General features: G+C 37.1%; 1 protein-coding gene and 1 non-coding gene across 2 annotated transcripts; both read right to left on the reverse strand.

Annotated features, from left to right (window-relative positions):
- Positions 1-3854: 3854 nt before the first annotated feature.
- LOC145554752 (U1 spliceosomal RNA) lies at positions 3855-4016 on the reverse strand. The gene has a single exon (XR_014090744.1). It is a non-coding gene; the product is annotated as a U1 spliceosomal RNA (small nuclear RNA).
- A 1240-nt stretch (positions 4017-5256) lies between these two features.
- LOC103475074 (pannexin-1-like) lies at positions 5257-18149 on the reverse strand. The gene is made up of 8 exons (XM_008426473.3): positions 17968-18149; positions 16442-16641; positions 14346-14461; positions 12247-12434; positions 10873-11151; positions 8379-8601; positions 6762-7002; positions 5257-6464 (listed from the first exon to the last, which is right to left on the reverse strand). The coding sequence occupies exons 2-8, from the start codon at positions 16620-16622 to the stop codon at positions 6382-6384; spliced, it is 1311 nt and encodes a 436-aa protein (XP_008424695.1). The 5' UTR covers positions 16623-16641; positions 17968-18149; the 3' UTR covers positions 5257-6381.
- Between the last annotated feature and the right edge of the window lie 761 nt (positions 18150-18910).

Consider the following 18910-nt stretch of genomic DNA (forward strand, 5'->3'; position numbering starts at 1 on the left):
TGGCCCCTGATTGTTCCCAGCTGAATCACAGGTGGTAGGTGGTATGTTTCTCCAGTTCTTAAATCTCTCTTCAGTTGAACAAAAAAGCGTCTGTCCTCAGTCCTGATGCCATCTTCGTCCCTAATTTCGTATCCTTGCATCACTGTACATCTTTGTTGCAACCATGTTTTTATGTCTTCCATACAAACTTGCTCCGAAAACATAAGAACTGTGATTGTCCTGGGTTCCGTTTGGGAAAGTGAGACCATTCTTGTGGTCTTGTCTCTTTAAGTCTCTCAAAAAATTTCAAACATTTTTCGAAAAAAGTGCTGGTGGTAAATATTACCTCAAAAGTCTTTTACGGGAAAAGCAAAAATGTAGTCCATCTGTGCAGGTGTAAATCCAAGCTCCTTTTGTAGGATAAGTCGACTGAACTGAAGTCTATCCATTTCCATTTCATTTTGTAGGTCGAATCTTACTGCGTTTCCTACGAGAACTAGGGGTGTAGTGATACAATAATTTCACGATACGATATTCTGGTCACGATACGATATGTATCACGTTATTTGTTGAGCGATACAATTCGATACGATTCAGTGCATTTTTACGATTTTCTGAAAGATTTTAGAGGGACAGAGTGATTTTAGTGACATTTTGTGTTCCATAGTCTTGAATTTAGTTAACTGAAAACTTATTAAAAGCACCAACTACACAATACCTGACTCTGATTGGACAGTCTTAACAGTCTGCAGCTGGACAAAATGAATCAAAGATGCAGTGAGAGAATTAGTTTCCGTCATTTAATTCATGTGGATTTGACATAAAACCCAAAAGTTTAAACGGTAATCCAGGAGCAGAGTGGGGAGATTATCAGCCTCTGTAGACTCTCAATATGCAAATGATTTCACTTATGTTTTCTTTTGGACACCGTAGCTGCATTTTGGAGCAAAAATGCAGCCACAAATGCAGTCTTTTGGACTATGGGGAAAAAGGTTTTTCCAGCTTGGTTCCTGGAGTTAGCCGTGGCTGTAAGCTATTTACTACTAGCTGCTAAAGTAGTGGCTCCGCCTCACCCCGTAGTGATCGACTCCCTGCAGCTACGCAGCGCCGCTATTCCCCTGCTTGGATCTCTGAGTTGCTGCCTCTCAGACTGCCAGGATCTCATCGTTCTCTCAGTCTCTGATACTCTTTGTCTGTTGCTAATAAGAATGATCGATCAGCCATTGTTATCATGGAAATCCTCACTGCGCCGCGGATTCCGGCTGGGGGTTTTTCTTCTTCGTCTTCCTCAAAACACAGCGCCGCTGCTGCTGCGCGCCCGCTTCGGATGCTATCAATCCATGTTCATTCTTCAGGTAATCCTTTATATACAGAACAGAAACCGCTAAGCCAAAAACTAATTACAAAGTGAATGCTATTGTTACGCCCCTGTAAAGGGGAATAATGAAAACACGGACACGATGTTACTGCTCTCGTTTCCAGTGTTGTAATGTTTCAAAACAGTTTCAGACATTACACTGTCACGTATGCTGGCACAGTAAAAGAAACCTAGCACACACAGAACACAGCTAGCACACACAGAACGCTACTAGCCAGGAAGCTAAGGTGAGTTTAGTGGCTCTTTCAAAAAAACTATCATTATTACAGCCACCACAACGCTCCCTGTTCATTCAACAAACATACTAAATAGCTTTAAAGTCACATCTTATATGTAAGTTGCTTTACCTGTAAAGGGGAATAATGAAAACACGGACACGATGTTACTGCTCTCGTGTTGTAATGGAGGAGCAGAAGCGTCGCGTTCACCTACATCCGATCAGACAAAACCAATCGAGACTCAAACGATTAACAAAAGCTTAAAACTTAAAATCTGATAAGGTCGAACTTTTCAAGGATTATAAACAAACATAACCGGAAAAGTAACATTAAAGAAAATACATTTTAAACTTAATTAAACTGTATCGGCCTGTAGCTCTGAACTTGAAAGATCAAAATAATCGATCGCAGATCACTAGATCTTGTTTTCCCTTTTAGTTATCTAAAATAGTTTTATAACCACTACACAACCAGTCGAAATTTGCATTAATTTCGCGATCTCCCTGCTTTTGCAGCTGCTCCGTTCGCGCCGCTACTCCTTTCTGCTTCTCTTTCACAGTTACTTGTGCAACTTTACTTCGTTTCTCAGCAACAAAATACAGCCCATTGTTATTTATTGAAGATTTTACATTTCCAAAAACACAGGAATCTAATGTTTCGTTTCGTTTTGTACGTTTGCGAGCTCATTCCCTCTCGCATAATCGGAAAAACCGTGAAATGGCGGCGCTTTTGACATTTCCCTGACATTCGTAAAATTATGGTTTACAAATTTTAGCATAACTCCGGTTATACTTGGCCTATTAACACACGCCGTAACAAACTAGACATTAAAAAGAGTTGTAAGGTTATGGACCCCTTATGGTTTAACGGATCGATACTCGCGGATGAAATTTGATATATATATCGAATATATATCGAATATATATATCGATATTTTCTGAGGGTGGAAATATCGATATATATTGCCGAATCGATTTATTTATACAGCCCTAACGGGAACCAGACATAGCCAGGGGTGAAGCCATCTTTCTCTCACATGGTGCCTCCCCTGCCAGGCCTCAGGGTGTGGCACAGGACAACAGGGCAGCATCCACTTCTAGATGAAGTCAGTCTGATTAGCCACTGCAAAAAAAACCCAAATAAACACAGAAAAGGCCACTGGCCGTAACTGCATCACATACCGTTCCCCCCTTTACCACAGGGGGAATGGTGTCTGATGGGTAATATTGAGCATTAAAATGCATTGCCTTGTATAACATATATTATTTATTTATTATAATTATTAGTATTATTATTAATTTCACGCAAAAACGTGAAGAAAGTGTGACAACTTTGCCGAAGCATGTTGTTTGAGCTTTCTGATGGGGAAACGCGGATTGACGTAACACCGGAAAATACGGTAGGGGAAATTGGATAATTTCCACTGCACACCTGACGGTCACTCACGGTACACTAGTGTGCCGCAGCACAGTGGTTGAAAAACACAGTTCTAGGCGAACTTGCTCTGAATACATAAGGACTGTCACTGCCTTGGGCTCTGTCTGAGTGAGGGAAATCATCTCAATACAGTATTTGCCAGCTGCGGATTGGACTCTTTCAATCTCCCAAAGGTTCTCAAACATTTATCAAAAAAGGTTATTGTAGTAAAGATTACCTCTCAAATCTTTTTACCAGGAAGGGCAAATATATAATCCATTTGCGTTGGTGCAAAGCCGAGTTCCTTCTGTAAAACAGTTCTGCTGTTATAAATTTAATAAACTTAAACTTCTGATACTGTATATTTGTTTCGTTAATCAAGAAAAGTTATTTTTTGTACAAATGTGTGACTTTAAACAAAGAATATCCAAAAATTTTTGATTAAATACTTGAAATTAATCACCTATTTCTTTGTTTTATGAAAGAAAATTACACATATCAAATTTATCCCCCCTTTAGTTTTGAGAACTTAGACCTCTGCGGCACTTTTTGCAGTAATATCTCCAGATGTAGTTAATTTCAACAGTTTATGCTTAGTGATTAGTTTCCATTTACAGTGAATCAGGGGAGAGTGCGAACGCAGTGCCCCACTACTGTAAAATATCCCAAAAGGCCTGGAGCCTTGTTGCTAACCCTAAACAATTAAAAAATACATAACTTGGCAAAGAAAAAATAATGAAGTGTTAAAGGAACCTGATAAATTAGGAGGAATTCAGACACATCCAATTCGTGTCAACGGGGCCACTAAGTAACTCCACGCTTTGTGTATCTTAAAATGTTTATTTTTCATATTAACAGTGAATCAGGGGAGAGCGCGAACGCAGTCCCCCACTACCATAAATTATGCAGTCGAGATTCCCACATTTGGGGAATTCGCAGGGGTCAGCACAGCCGAAGTGCAATGGCTGAGCCAGAGAATCACCTCAAACCAGATGTTGGACTGGATTTTATTTCAATGTCATTTATGAATGTTAGAGCCTCATTTTCAACAGTGGAGCTATAAAGGTTGAAAAAGGTTATTTTGGAGAAAATCTCATCAACATTTCCACTAAATAAGAGGCACAAAAAAAAGTTTGATAAAGAAAAAGCCTCTCAGACTCTGAGCCCGACAGCCCCAAATTATTTTTTTTATATTAGACAATTAATTTAATTTCACATAATTATTGCAGAGTTAGTATCTAGTCTGTTTCTAATAATCTTGCTCAGTTTCGTCCCTTTTGATTTTGCAGAAGATGCTACAGATAGAATCATAAATCCAGAGTCTTCAAGATCCATTTTCTCCAGAGAGGACATGGTTACCGGACTGAGGAGAACCTCATTTGACATTACGTATCAAAAATCACACACTTTGTTTGAATAAATTAATGTAGAATAATCTAGAACAGGCTCGACAAGTCTGGGTATACTAGATTGTTTCTAATGTGGTCTGGATGCAAAAATCTAATATGGGCACTTTATTAAAGTTTTTAATTTTCTACAAATTAGACAGGTTTCACAACTCGCACACCTTGATTGAATGAATCTGTCACCAGTGTAGAATAATGTGGTTTGAAAAAATTAGATTTAGTATGTTTTACAATTAGTAGTGAATCATGTTTGAAAAGTGTTTGTGTTGCAGTTTTGGAGCTGGAGCGTTTCTAATGTAGTCTCGATGCAGAAAAAGAACTAATAGTTCACAAATCACACTTGGTTTTAAATATGCTGCAGTTAGTCTAAAACAAATCAGATAAAAAGTGTAAGTATGTCAGTTTATAAACAGAATTAAAATGCTCAAGGTAGTGAACAATTGGATGGAATCATCCTTTAGAAAACAGGATTAAGTTGCATTAATCGCGTTTTTAGCGCGATTAATGTGCTAAAAACGCGATTAATCGCGCATTAATCGCGCCATGTTTGACTCCAGGTAAAAAAAAACACCTGGAGTCAAACATGGCGCCGCGGAGACTACACCACCGTCTAAACTTGGGTCAAAGTTGCTGCTAAATCTTGAAAATGTTGAAATAATTGCCAAAAAACAATGTTACCAATCCATGTTTTAAACTCGACAGGTTTTCCGAATCGGAAGCCAACTTCAACTTCTGATTTTTTGGGGGCTTTTTAACTTAAAAATTTCATGACAGTCCGAACAACACAGGTCGGATGTTTTTCAAATGCGCCCCAAGCCACTCAGTAAAAAGAATATAATAAATGAAGCGTATCCAAACGTTCAGCTGTAAGAACAGGATTCCATCTTTATTCATCACAAAATTAAAAACACCAAAGTTCTGCTTTAATACTACAAAACACTACAACTACCCCTCTTCACAAAAACACTGTCAACATCAGCCAGAAAACAATTTAACAAAAACGTTATCAAGAAGAAAACACTGGATATTAAAGCCATTTCGTGAGCAAAACCGACTCGATATAAAGTAAAAACTGAAGTCAGATGTTTGTTCCTGAGAGTCAACAAAATTAAAATGAGATATAAAAATGAACAGTCCTTACCTTATTGAACTGGAAAATCTCTCCCTAATACAAAAGCTTCATGCAGCTGTACCTCTACAATAATATAAAATTTGAGAAAACTATCCACTACTTCAGCAGGAAAAATCAACGTAGAGATTGAAATTATTCTTTTGAAAGTCATGAGCATTAAAAACCTGGGAAAAAAAACATAACATTTATTAAAGCATCCTGAAATGTGATCGACCATCTCATGAAAACTAAGTGATCCCAAACAGACATAGATGCATCAAGCATGTTCAGTTTTTTTCTGTTTTTGTACCATTTAACAGAAAATCCAGTGAGCAGATTTTACATGCAGTTTCTCCTCAGGGAAATTTGTAACACCGGCTCTAGAGGTGAGATGATGCAATCGAAGCCTGAAATTTGAAATGAGAGATTAAATCTGCAGTACAGATTCAAACAATAACTCGGATGAAGCCTGAATAATAATCGTATTCAGGCGCAGCAGCTGTCCTCACAAAAGGAGTCTGTAAACCATTCGACTCGGACTGAGATGATTTCATTTCAAGCAACGTTCTGCAGCTCTGCTGTCAGTGCAGCCCCTCCGACATCGGCTCGATCGAGGGGAAAAGCTGGACTCATTCTTGGTTTTGTAGTGATTTTCTTTTTTTTTTAACCCACCACATCTGAAATACAATCAAAAGTTTACGAAAACAAACGGTGAAATCATGAAATCAAAGCGAACAAGTTTTAGTCCTTTTTTGTTCGTTTCAGTTTCAAGTGTGTTCAAGAATGAAAGAAAAAGTAAAGTCAGCTCCATGTTGGTGAATCCAGACATTCAGAGTCTTTGTGTCTCCATCAAGAGTAAAGGGCTCCAGCCAATCACATCACTCGCTGACGAAGAGTCCCGGCCTCTTCAGTTCTGCTTCCTGTCTCATCGATTCCTGAAAGCAATGGATGGAGCTCTGGAAAAAACAAAGCAAAAGAAATTAACATGATCAGGTCAAAATGATCCACAGTCATCACTACTTTAGCCTGGCTGCATATTTATTTATTAGACATCTTTCTATATATTGTCGTTATGCCAATTGTTTATTCTAAATTTAGCATGTAAAGACATAAATTAGACTACAACCGCTGTCATTTTCAGAGTAAACCGTTTACAAAAATCTAATCTAAGCACTTTTGGATTATAATTGGTAAATTATTTGCTATAACTGACTATCATGTCCTAAACTTGACAGGTCTGATCCAGCGTTCACCTTGCATCTCCGTTTCCGTCTTGGTGTTGTTCTGTCGGCCGACGTTGTTCTTTGCAGGTTCGTTGTCGTTGGCGACAGGTGCGGATCCTGAAGCCAAACCTCCGTCCGGTTTGGCTTCAGGTTCTGGGGCTTTCTTCGCATCCACGGTGTCCATCTTCACCAGGCAGAGCGTCTGCAGCAGCCCCACCGTGTCAAAGTTTTCCCCGGCGCACTCGCCTCGCTTCTTCAACATCTCCAACACCTGCGGAGGGAAAGCAGACGAGTTACAAAAGACGACAACGTTTTAATTAATGAGCAGTTCATACAAGTCGATAATTATTGATTAGTTGTTTTTTGTTTTAAATATCTGAAATATGGGTCAACTCTTGCTTTATCCATACAGTAAGTTTCCTCTCAAGCCGTTTTCTCCTGTCACTCCACCTCAATCCTTTTTATTTCTAAGCATTAGGCTTAAGTGGCAAAACCAAAAACTGCTGCTGTGCAAGAGGGCAGGTTGCTAGGTAACCAAAGAGTGAGTGAGTTGCTCGGTAACCAAAGTGAGTGAGTTGCTAGGTAACCAAAGTGAGTGAGTTAGCTGATTCCTCCTACCTAGCCGAAAGAGATTCAGCAGCTAAAGTCTTTCCTCTGCCTACATTGCCCAGAATGCTGTGCGGTTCTGGATCTGGGTTCATTTAAATTATTGAACAGCCCATCAGATGTATTATGTATTGATTGATATTGTTTATCACAGCATAATTGGACCCAAGTGAAGTTGAATCCCACTGCTTTTTTTCCCAAAACAAAAATGGTGTCAAAAGTTTGTGGTGCAAAAATTTTCATTTGTGCTGCCATCGTGTTAAAGGCAATAAATCTTTCCAGAGGTCATGAAAGGTCAACCAGCTCCCCACCCCTTTCATTAAAAAACCCCCAAAATAAAGTAATATATTCTAAACAAGTGTAAGAAAATACAGTCGACATTTTTGCTGCACAAATGTAGCAGAGTTGAATCAAACACCAATTTTGTTTTAATTTTGTAAATGTGGGTGGCTGGTTGACCTCTGACCTCAGTTTTTTTATTTTATTTATATTTTTAAAATGACAGTGGCACACAGACCTGTCACAATAACACATTTTGCTGAATGATCAATTGTCCCAGAAACGGTTCTAATATTGTTGTATTATTGTTGAATAGCATCATTGATAATCCTGCCGTAATGACAGTTTACACTGGATCTGGAGAATATTTTAAATAATAATAAAAAAATAGACAACCAAATACAATAAATAAATAAAAACTGAAATCATAAATGAAATGATATACCTGTAGATAAAATTTCTGCAGATAATAAATCATATTTTTATTTATCAAGTGATTATTTTATTGTGGCAGATTTAGTGGCACAAATGAAGGTCTTTGCTGCACAAACGTAGCAAAATTAATTTATTTTGATTTCAAGATGCTGGAGGGGCATCTTCACTGTTACCGATTTAATATAGGTCCTAAAAACAGCACAGATGTCACGTTATCTAGAAAACCAGAGCTAAATATGTAAAATGCAGTTTTCCATCTAGTGTTGTTCGTCCGCAGCCCGTCTGACCCAGGGTCTCCTCTCTAATCTGTACAGGAAGCAAACGCACCTTCATGTACTTGTATGACTTCAGCTCGCTAAGGTTCTCCTCCAGGTAGAGCAGGTACAGAGAGAGGTCGTCCCATTGGCCGCCGGGAGCAGGTAGGACGCTCACGGTGGGAAGCGACTGGTAGGTCTCCAGGAAGAGGGCGTATCCCTGGCAGAAGAGCGGGCGGAGGCTGGCGTAGATCACCACCGGGATCAGAGCGATGAACATGGCCAGGTTGACGGCACTGGACACAAACAATGAACAAAGAGAAAGACGGGTTATAAATCTGCTGAGGTTCCCAAACTTTTACATTTCATTTGCTTAGCGTAAATCCTGCCCCCTTCCTTCTGAGTTTATTTGGAAAAATGTATCAGGTAATCTGATTTATTAATCTGTCATTTGATTATCAGAAAATAATATTCTATATTTATCACAGTAAGTTTTATTTAATCTCCACAGTTCTTGGGTTTCTCTGCCTCGAGGTTGCTGGGCGGTTCCCTTAGAGAAACATTTTCACTTCATGTTGGTAAAACTTGAGAAGCAAAGCAGACTGGAAGCCAGGCAGAAAGATTAGCCTGGCAAATGACATTTAAATAACGATGGCACTTGACAATTGTTGGCTGTGTGTGTGTTTATGATGGAAAGCACTTTAAACTTACTTGTTGCTGAAACAAACTATTGATTTACATAACTTATTACAATTTATATTCATCAACAATTATTGAAAAACGGACTGTATTTAAGCAGTTAACTTAAAATGTATGATTTAAAAATTGATTGGATTACACATTTTTTATTTTTGCATCTGCTCTGCTTTTCTTCCCCTTCACAGCATTAAATCTGTAGTTTACTGTTCAGAACTTGACGTTACTCCGCAGCTCAGCTGAATGAAGCGCTATTAAAGTGAAACTTAACTTAAGGAGGCTGCTGAGTTTTTTTTTTATTTTAAAACAGAGCCACACCGGACTCTGTTTGGACCGTTTCTCTTTCCCGTTCTAGCTTTTCAATGACCGCCATAGACATAAAAGTAGACCCCGCATTGGCTGGTCCGGCGCAGGAAATACGGCGGCCATCTTGGAGCAGTAGTCCCTCCTACTTTGCTCAATCAAAACAGCAGAAGATTCCTCAGCACTGAGGGATATTGTTCAGATCGATGGACTATTGATGTGAGGGCTCCACAGACAACATTTCACAAGTAAGATGGAATATTATTGTGTATATTTTGTGATTAGAATATTACTTTACTGTATTTATGTCCACCGGCGCGATACCAGATAATATTAGCTATAGTGCTCAGTGTAATACGGGGTTCAGCCCTGGTATGAAGGCTAACTGAGATTCTGTAAATCTAAAAAAATGTATTATTCTCTAACATTGACTTAGATTATCTGACACAAGAGCCTACATTAGAAATGAAACAATGTAGCATATTATAAAACTTATATTATGTGTTATAACGTTCATCAACAAAGTTTACACAGGTGGTAAAGACTATTATTTATATGTAAATCTTTCACTCTGTCAAAAGTAAGATATATCCCAAATCTTCCGTTTTTGTTTTGAAGGTTTTATAAAGACACGATGTGAGGAAGAAGAGGGAGAATCTATAAAGAGAGACGGATTCACTGAAGCACGGATGAATCTCTCATCGGATTTTGGACTCAATCTCAGCTGCTGAATCACTCTGAACGGCTGTGTGCTTACATCAATGCTCATCAATGATGATCAATGATGAGCATTGGTATAATGCTCATCATACATCAATATCAGAATATTCCGTTTCTATTCTATTGTTATAGCCACTAAGCATATTTAAATATGCTGAACTTAAAAACATACTTAAATAATACAATTGTTTATAAATGTAGCTTTGATAGATGTTTGAATATAGTTTCCAGTAACAAAAAAGCGTGTCATGATCGATTAAATGCGCTGATACTTCATTGTGCTGCTAAACACATAACGCTGAGTAGGGGTGGTGGACCGCTCCAAAATGGCCGCCCTAAATCTCGTCAGTGACAATAGGCGACAGCGGTCCATGAGGCGTCTATCCTTATATTATATCTATGGACCCCGCCATCACCGCCATCTTTGTTCTTCTTCTTAGTTTTATTGGCGGTTGGCAAAAAACTTACAGCAGCATTACCGCCACCTAGTGGTTCGTGACGAGTTATGTAGATGTATATCTACATAAATATATATCCATCTGTTCATCTGTCTATATGTATACATTCACAACATTTACACTACAAATAATCAAATTCTATGAAACAATTGAGTTTTCTTTAAAAATCAAATAGCTATTTGTATATGCGCCGTCTTTGTTCATCTATGGCTCTGCTTAAGGATGATGGCACCCTCTTCTGAATGGAGGCCAAACTACAATACTAAAACCAAGCGGAAATGATCAGTTAATTAACTAATAAACCATTAATTGACACGATTAATTAAAATTAATAATGTCCGTTTCATGTAGTTTTAGCCGTCTGCAACCCTACTGCAGATGCAAAGTTACCTGAGCAGAGAGAAGACTCCCACGGCGATGAGCTTACACTGAACCTTCTCTGGGATGCTGGTGTCGTTGACGAGCAGGCCGACCCGCAGCAGGCAGTCGAACTGGTCAATGATGGAGGCCAGGTGGAGGTAGCAGCCCAGGTAGAAGCAGGCACAGAGCAGCGTGACCAGAGTCAGGCCGCGGCACAGCAGGTAGTAGGACAGCAGCACCCTGGAGCAGCGCTTGGTCATCAAGAACTTCTCCACCAGCGGGTAGTTGAAGCAGCCCTCCGTGAGGTCGCTGGCCAGAGAGCGGGGAGAAGTTTAAATACATTATTTACACTGAAAAATACTGCGGCATAATAGGACCGTTGTAGATAAACAAAATAGCAACACAAAAAAAAAACAAAAAAAAAAAACAGAAATTTTGAGATTAGACTCAGAAATGTCCAGAAAAAAAATAAATTGTTTCAAAAATCGAAATTGTTCGACTTTTGAAATTTCCATGTTTTCCTGAGATTAATCTAAAAAAATTCTGTTTATTTTCTAGCAATTTTTTCCACTTTTCTAACTCAGAAATGTCCTTTGTTTTAGAGTTTTTTAGGTGGAAATTTACTCCCTCTTATTAATCTACAATGGCCCAATACACTGATGTAGAAAAATGTTTTATTGTTGTCCTCTGCAGATCATTAACATTTATTACCTTATCTTAAACTCTCACTCACTTCTAAACAATACGGTATGTTTAGTTTAATGAATCACTTCTTATCTGTGGAAGATAAAGTCACAAATATTCACTTAAAGCAGCTTAAAACTGGCAGGTCTTACAAGATTTGAGAACTACAAAAGTGATGTATTTTAAAGAATATCACAAGTTATGAATTAATTTTCTACAATTTTTTACTAAAAAAAAACTAACTTCCAAGATATTGGAGATTGTTTTAAGTCAATAATATTGATTAAAATAGTTCTATTTCCTGTGGCAAATTATTTCACTTATAAGACGGGAAAAATCTCTTGTTGAAATAAATGAAATAATCTTTCAGTGGAACTAGTTCTTTTCATCAATATTAAGGAGTTATTACATAAACCAAGCTCCTCTATGTTGCTGAAAAGTTATTTGTAAGTTAGTTTAGTCTTATTTGCAAATTTATTAAGATAATGAAACAAGAAACTAGACCAAAAATGCTTGTTTTTTCAGTGTAGATGTACATGCTTTTCAAACAGCAAGCATGTTTGTTTGTTTTTTGCATAGATTTCTAAACAATGGCTTTGTTTAATATTAAATGGTGCAATTTATTACGATTCCTCTTATGTTATAGAGTTAGAAGTAAAACATGTAAAAAGCTTAAGCTGCACCAGTGTTTTGCAGTGAGGCTGTGATCCTGGAGCGTACCTGTCTGAGGTCTGCAGTCTGGAGGTCGCCAAGCGTTTGGCCAGAGTGACGGCGCGGTTGTAGCACCGATCCAGCTCCTCCATGATGAAGGCGAGGTCCGACTGCAGGAGCGGCGCTGCGGAAAACCTCCAGAACAAGGCGGGGGAGTACATCAGCACCGCCACCAGCAGCAGGATGTAGGGGAAGAACTGGAGAGACGGGGTGAGCAGGAACGGTTAACAGTGACCGGCTTCAGTCGAGCAGAAAGTTTGACCCACAGACGACCCAACTTGATGTCGAGGGGATCGAGGAGGACCTGAAGAGGAAACTGCCAACCGTTGTATTCGGTCGAATTTCCACTAACGGACAATTTTCTAGTTTCATCAGAAGCAGCTCGATGACACATGCTGATCATACGATCCTGAATATTATCACCAAAATGTTACATTTAATGCTAATGAATGCACTAGGGCTGAAACATTAATCAGATTAATTGATAATTGAAATAATCATCAATTAACTTTGATCGATTAATCGTTAACTACAGCATATAGACTCAAAAAAGGTCATTTGCGGCTGTAGCGACACACTCAAAGCAGTAATTAAACCAAAACTGTGTGAAAAATGTTACATTTAAGATGGAAAATATGTTCTACCCAGAACTCGACTACCAGCTGTTTTAGCTTCACGCAGTTAAAATTATAGATAAAAAATATATCTATTAAGCACATTTTGCTGTCCTTTTATTAATTAGTTACATAGTTTTTCACATATAATATTAGGTGTATTTTTTACTTGCAGGTTCATTCTTTATTACAAATGATCAGGGGTCACTAAAGTAACGCCGTTTTATTTTAAGCATTAAAATGTTTCGTCTGATTTATAATATCCTATAAACAAACGGAAAAATGTGCCATTTTAAAACAAAATTCAGATTAATAACCAAATGAATGAAGAATCTCTCTCTTCACTGAAACTGGAGTACAGTGTTATTACCTTTTCCTATTTTTTATTTAAATGTTTTGTGGTATTTATTTGAAGTATGAGACAGAAAAGGGGGAAAAAATGCAGAAAAGGTTTTAGGTTTGGGAATGTAGCGCTGGACGGCAGCGTCCAGAACCGACAGCCTCCGCTCTACTTTTACATCACAAATCACTCTAAACCGTCTCCTGATGTTCAAAAGAAACAAACTTAAATACTGAAGAAATAAACTGGCATTTGATATTGACTCCAAACGTAAAGCAGTGAGACTAAAGTGGAAACCAGTTACAAAAAGAAGCTTAGCGTATGAGTAAAATGTAAATAAAAACATTACATTAACATGTTCAGCCTGAACTCGCTTTGATATAAATATAAATTCCTGAGGACACCAGTAAGAACAAACAGGAATGTGAACAGACAAACACACCTCCTGTCTCAATGCAAAACTTTTCTGACACACCCGTGAAATAATTAACACAACAAAAGCTGAATGAAGTCACTGCTTTCAGATGGGCAAATTAAACAACCTGATGTGAGATCCTGTAGTACGAGTAAAATATTCAAACAATTTGAATTGTTTTACATTTTGAAAACCAAAAAACCTCAATGTTTTAATTTGAATTAGAGAATATCAACCCAACATAGAGCACATTTATTTGAAATTAAATAACTTTTTTTTAAAACCATAAACCTGTAAAATGACTTTTCAGCCAGAAGTAGGAGCTTGTTTCAAGTCATTAATTACATTTTTCCAAGAGCACTAGTCCCACTGGCAGATTATTTAATTTACAACAAGACATTTTCCCCCTACGTGAAATAATCTGCCAGTTGAACTAGAACTAATTTACAGGTACATGCAAGTCAGTTTTGTTTGTTTTTTTCAAGTGTACAAAGATATTTTCATAAGAAACTAGACAAAAATACTTGGTAAGATTTTGTTTTTGCAGTGCACAAAAAAAACATGCCACACTTTTCAGACTTTTAGTTATGGGCTACTTTTGTTTTGGTCTCCGACATAAACATCCAACCGACTCCTCTGACGGCTCTGATGTGACCAAAGTAAGAAGGTTTTAGTGGCGCAAGGCTAGATGGAGACATTTTAAATGTGTGTGTGTGTGTGTGTGTGTGTGTGTGTTTACCTTGTGCAGCCCCAGAACCAGAGAGTAATTGTGAACAGCCGCCCAGCAGTACGAATCCACATAACCTGCCTGTTTCCAGGAGAAGTTGGTGGGAGAAAAACAACTTATCTGAGTACCTGAAATAAAAAAAACACAAAAATTTAGACTATAACTCTTGGAAATAAATACACTTAAATATCTACCAAAACAAATATCAACATCAGGGGTGGCGATATGGACCTAGAATTTTATCGTGATATTTTGAGGTGGTAACAATAAAACAATTATAGTAAAAAAACAAAACAAACAGCTATTGTTTATTTTTTAGGTAACTCTATGGCTGTGACTGCATGGCCATCATAGCACCACAAAAACAAGTATTGTTCTTGAAAATAAAAGTAAAAATTCCAGCTTAAAAAAAGTGAATTTATATCACAAAACTGCTCACAGTAGCTACATTTAATTATACTTTCAAATTTACTGGTATTTATTGATGCTCTTATAGAACAAACTGTGGAGAAAACAGCAAAAATAACATTTCCAGTAATACCGTTATTTATTTTTTTATATATTTAACTGAAATTTATTGTGGCAAAAATGAATCAAAATTCTTATATTTTTTTTTAGAAATGATAAACGATACAATAAATGCTCACCCTTAATTGATATTTACGGCTGGACGATAAATCAATAACATATATCGCTATAAACACGTGATCAATATCAATAAATGATACCCTGGAGAGAATATTCAATATATTCACTGAACTCCAATCCAGAACTGCACAGCTTTCTGGGAGATGTAGTCAGAAAAAAAGACGTTAGCTGCTCAATAGTCTCACACACAGCCACCAACTCACTCTCTCTTTGGTTACCTAGCAACTGTTCACTTACTCTCTCTTTGGCTACCTAGCAACTCACTCACTCTTTGGTTACTTAGCAACAACCTACAGAGTAACTGGCGCAGCTGCAGTTCCTCGGTAGTAACTGCTTAACCAATAACTGCTTAAAAATAAGAAATAACAGCGTGAAGTACAGGTGTGCCGATCGATCGGTCACCGATCATAATCGGGCTGATTTCCGTGAAAAAGTGTATGATCGGTGATCGGCGATCATTGGCTCCTGTTGCCGATACCGATCACCTGCATCTCATTTCGCAGCCTGCCTGTGCAGCTGGTCTCCTCTTTCCTTCACACTGCGCAAACGTGCAGCAACAAATCCTAAGCGATGTGGAACTATAACGCACTGGGTGAATGGGGAAGTTTGTGTGTTGCGGCGGAAAATTAAAGCACGTGGGGTGAAGCAGGTCAAAATGTATCAACACGACGAATATAATATGGCATAAAAACAATGGCATACAGGAAGTTTTCATTCAGTAACTCTGGATTGTTTATTGTAATGGATCCTGTATTTGCCTTTGAATGTTAAGTTTTATACTTGAATTTTTTTGGCAATGTTGAGAGGTTTTATTTTGGCTCTTTACATTTTTTAGCCTCTTCAGAGCCTCCATATGTTATCAGTCTGTTAAAGATAGTATTATTGATAGTAGTACAATTTGCAGAATGCCTGTTTTGTTTAGTTTTCTTCTTGGAAAAAGTTATTAAAAACAAGTTTTTGTCTAAATTAAGGTGAATTCATGGTTCCTTTTTCCACATAATGTAACCGGTAGCGTTTATGATAAAAAATAAATAAATAATAATTATGTGATCGGTATCGGTGATCGGCCCTCATGGGTGATCGGTATCGGCAGGAAAAAACCTGATCGGCACATCTCTAGTGTGAAGTGAAAACTGTGGATGAGTTAAAGTCACACCAACAGTTCTCAGTATTTTAAAACAAAAACAAATCAATATCGACTGATATGAAACACTTATATTGTGATATGTTTTCAGCCATATTGATATCAATGTATTACCATTTTTGTGCCTAAAAAAAATCTTAAAACTCAAAATCAGATTTTTTAAAAAACTGTTTGTTACAAGCCGAATGTCATAAAGACACAATTTGTTCCCATTTCTTCAACTGAATCTAAGACAGATCATCTGATGATTCTTCATTTTGCCCGACCAGAAGCAGATAATCTGGATTTTTACCGGATTAGCTCTGGTCTGACTCACCAACTGAGACCTCCTGAGCGAAGGCCAGGGAGATAAAGAGGAGGGGCAGACCCACAGCCACGCAGGTCACCATCTTGTCCGCGGCCAGCTCCGTTCGGATGTTCTGGTACCGAGCCTGGTTTGGCTCCTTCAGCCGAAAGTCGCTGAACACATACTCTGTAGCAACGTGAGCGATGGCCATCTCTCCTCTCTGAACTTATCTGCACAGAAAACATTCGTCACGACCCAGACGACTGAACGAATTCCCTCTAGATTTACACTGAAAAAACACAAAATCATTACCAAGTATTTCTGTTCTAATATCTAATGCAAATATCTTGGTTACCAAGATTACTAAATCAGCAATTCCTTTATATTGATGAAAAAAGTTCTAGTCGCACTGGAAGATTATTTTACTTATGGGAAAAAATGTACTGCTAAAAATTAATCTGCCAGTTATTAAGTTATTATTCATCAATATTTAGGAATTATTGACTTGAAATTAGCTCCTACATCCTGCTGAAAAGATGTAGGAGCTAATTTAAATAAATTAGTTTTGTGCACTAAGATATTCACACTAGAAATGTGACAGAAATACTTGGTAAGATTTTGTGTTGTTGCAGTGTATTCCTCTTATGTCAGTAGTTAGATAACATGTTAGATAATTGGCAGGTGGGGCATATCAACATTAGTAAAATTCTGTATTTGTTTTCTTAAAGCTTACGCATAGTTCCTAAAATGTTTACACTTTGGCATCATATGTCTGGCTGGGTGTGACTGATAAAGCCACACTGGCCAGCTTCTCGCCAAAATATTCCTAAAGTTTAGTCTGAATTGTGCAAAAATAAAAGACATCCTGTGTTCGTTTTAAAAAGATACAGTCTCAAAACTACCAAAAAAATGTTTTCATACTTTTTATATGGCATTTTATTTTTATGGGTTTTTACCTGGACCTGTTTCTGACCTCAGATGGGCAAGAAGGTAAAAATGAATGGATGGTTTAAGCACTATAACTAATTGACTGTTCTCATCAGACATTTATAAATCCATATAAAAATGTGTGATGACGATAGCAATTTATGAATCTCAATTTTATCCTTCTTTAGACACTAATATACATAAAAAAATGTTTAATTTGAAGCTACGGTGAAAAAACGGGTTTATTTTCTCACCTGCAGCTGTCAGAAGAAAAAAAAAGGGGTCATCCAAGAAAACGTACAAAAATATATATATTTAGTCCCAAGAGCGGCCAGTGGTTTCCCTCAATAATATTCCAGTTAAGTAATTTAATGGGGTTAAGTGGTGAAACATGAGTCCAGGCTAAAAACAACCCGTGACTGGAGCATCAACAGGCTGCCTTGTTTACATGCAATGTCTGTAGTAAGAAGCACATTTAAAAAATACATGTAAAATATTATTTCTTTATATTAACTTATAAAAAAATAACCTTTTAAGACAAAGGCCTGGTTTGGACGTTACTCACTAATCCAATGTCATACGACTTTGTGATTTAAAAAAGGAAATAATAATAATAAAAAAAAACTTACCAATACTGCGTGTGTTATAATGATTAAAGAATCATTGTTGTGGTTTTCAGAAGCCGGTCGCTTCAAAACGTTAGATTAATTAGACAGAGCAATGTGGCAGCACGGCGCTCCTGATAAAGGAACAACAATAACTTTCGAAATCACCGTCTTCCTGTAAGAAGGCGAACTCCTTCCGCCAGTCTTATACAGCAGCTGCGTTCACGGACACACCGAAAATATCGATTTGACGTCAGTATGACGCGTTTAATGCAACTCGGTAATTTATCATTTGAGCTACAAATTACAAAAAAATTTGTTTTGTTTTTTTTACAAAAGAGAAAAATAAACAAATATTTAATTGATTAATTAATCAAAAATAAACAATAGTTAAAGCAAAAATGAAAATTGTATAATTCATCTAATAATTTTATTTCCATATTATCTAAGCTAATTTAGAAACCAGGTTTTGACTTGTGAACAAATGTCAATAATAATTACAGTCAATATTATTATTATTATTATTATTATTATTATTATTATTATTATTATTATTATTAAAACTTAAGAAGAATAAAAATGACTGACAAAAATTAACTGTGCACTAATACTTTGTGAAGAAATTAATTGATTAAATAAGAATTAATTTCTTGATTAAGAGCTGATAATCAGGAAATTATCATTAGTTCTTAACTTTTAGGGTAAGGTAAGGTAATTTTATTTATATGGCACAAATTTCAGCAACAAGGCAATTCAAAGTTATAATAACTATGAAAGCTGCAGAGAAAAGCCTCAAATTAATTCCTTCAAATTCACATCAAGTCAAACTTTATTTATGTAGCACATTTACAACATCCTCTCTGACCAAAGTGCTTTACATCAATCACAGCCTCACAGGTAGACAAATGATAAAACAAAGAATAAAATTAAGTTTGGTTAAAAAAAATAAATAATAATAATGATAATA

The sequence above is a fragment of the Poecilia reticulata genome, chromosome 13, assembly GCF_904066995.2.
Source record: "Poecilia reticulata chromosome 13, P_reticulata-male-v2, whole genome shotgun sequence".
Taxonomy (NCBI): Eukaryota; Metazoa; Chordata; class Actinopteri; order Cyprinodontiformes; family Poeciliidae; genus Poecilia; species Poecilia reticulata.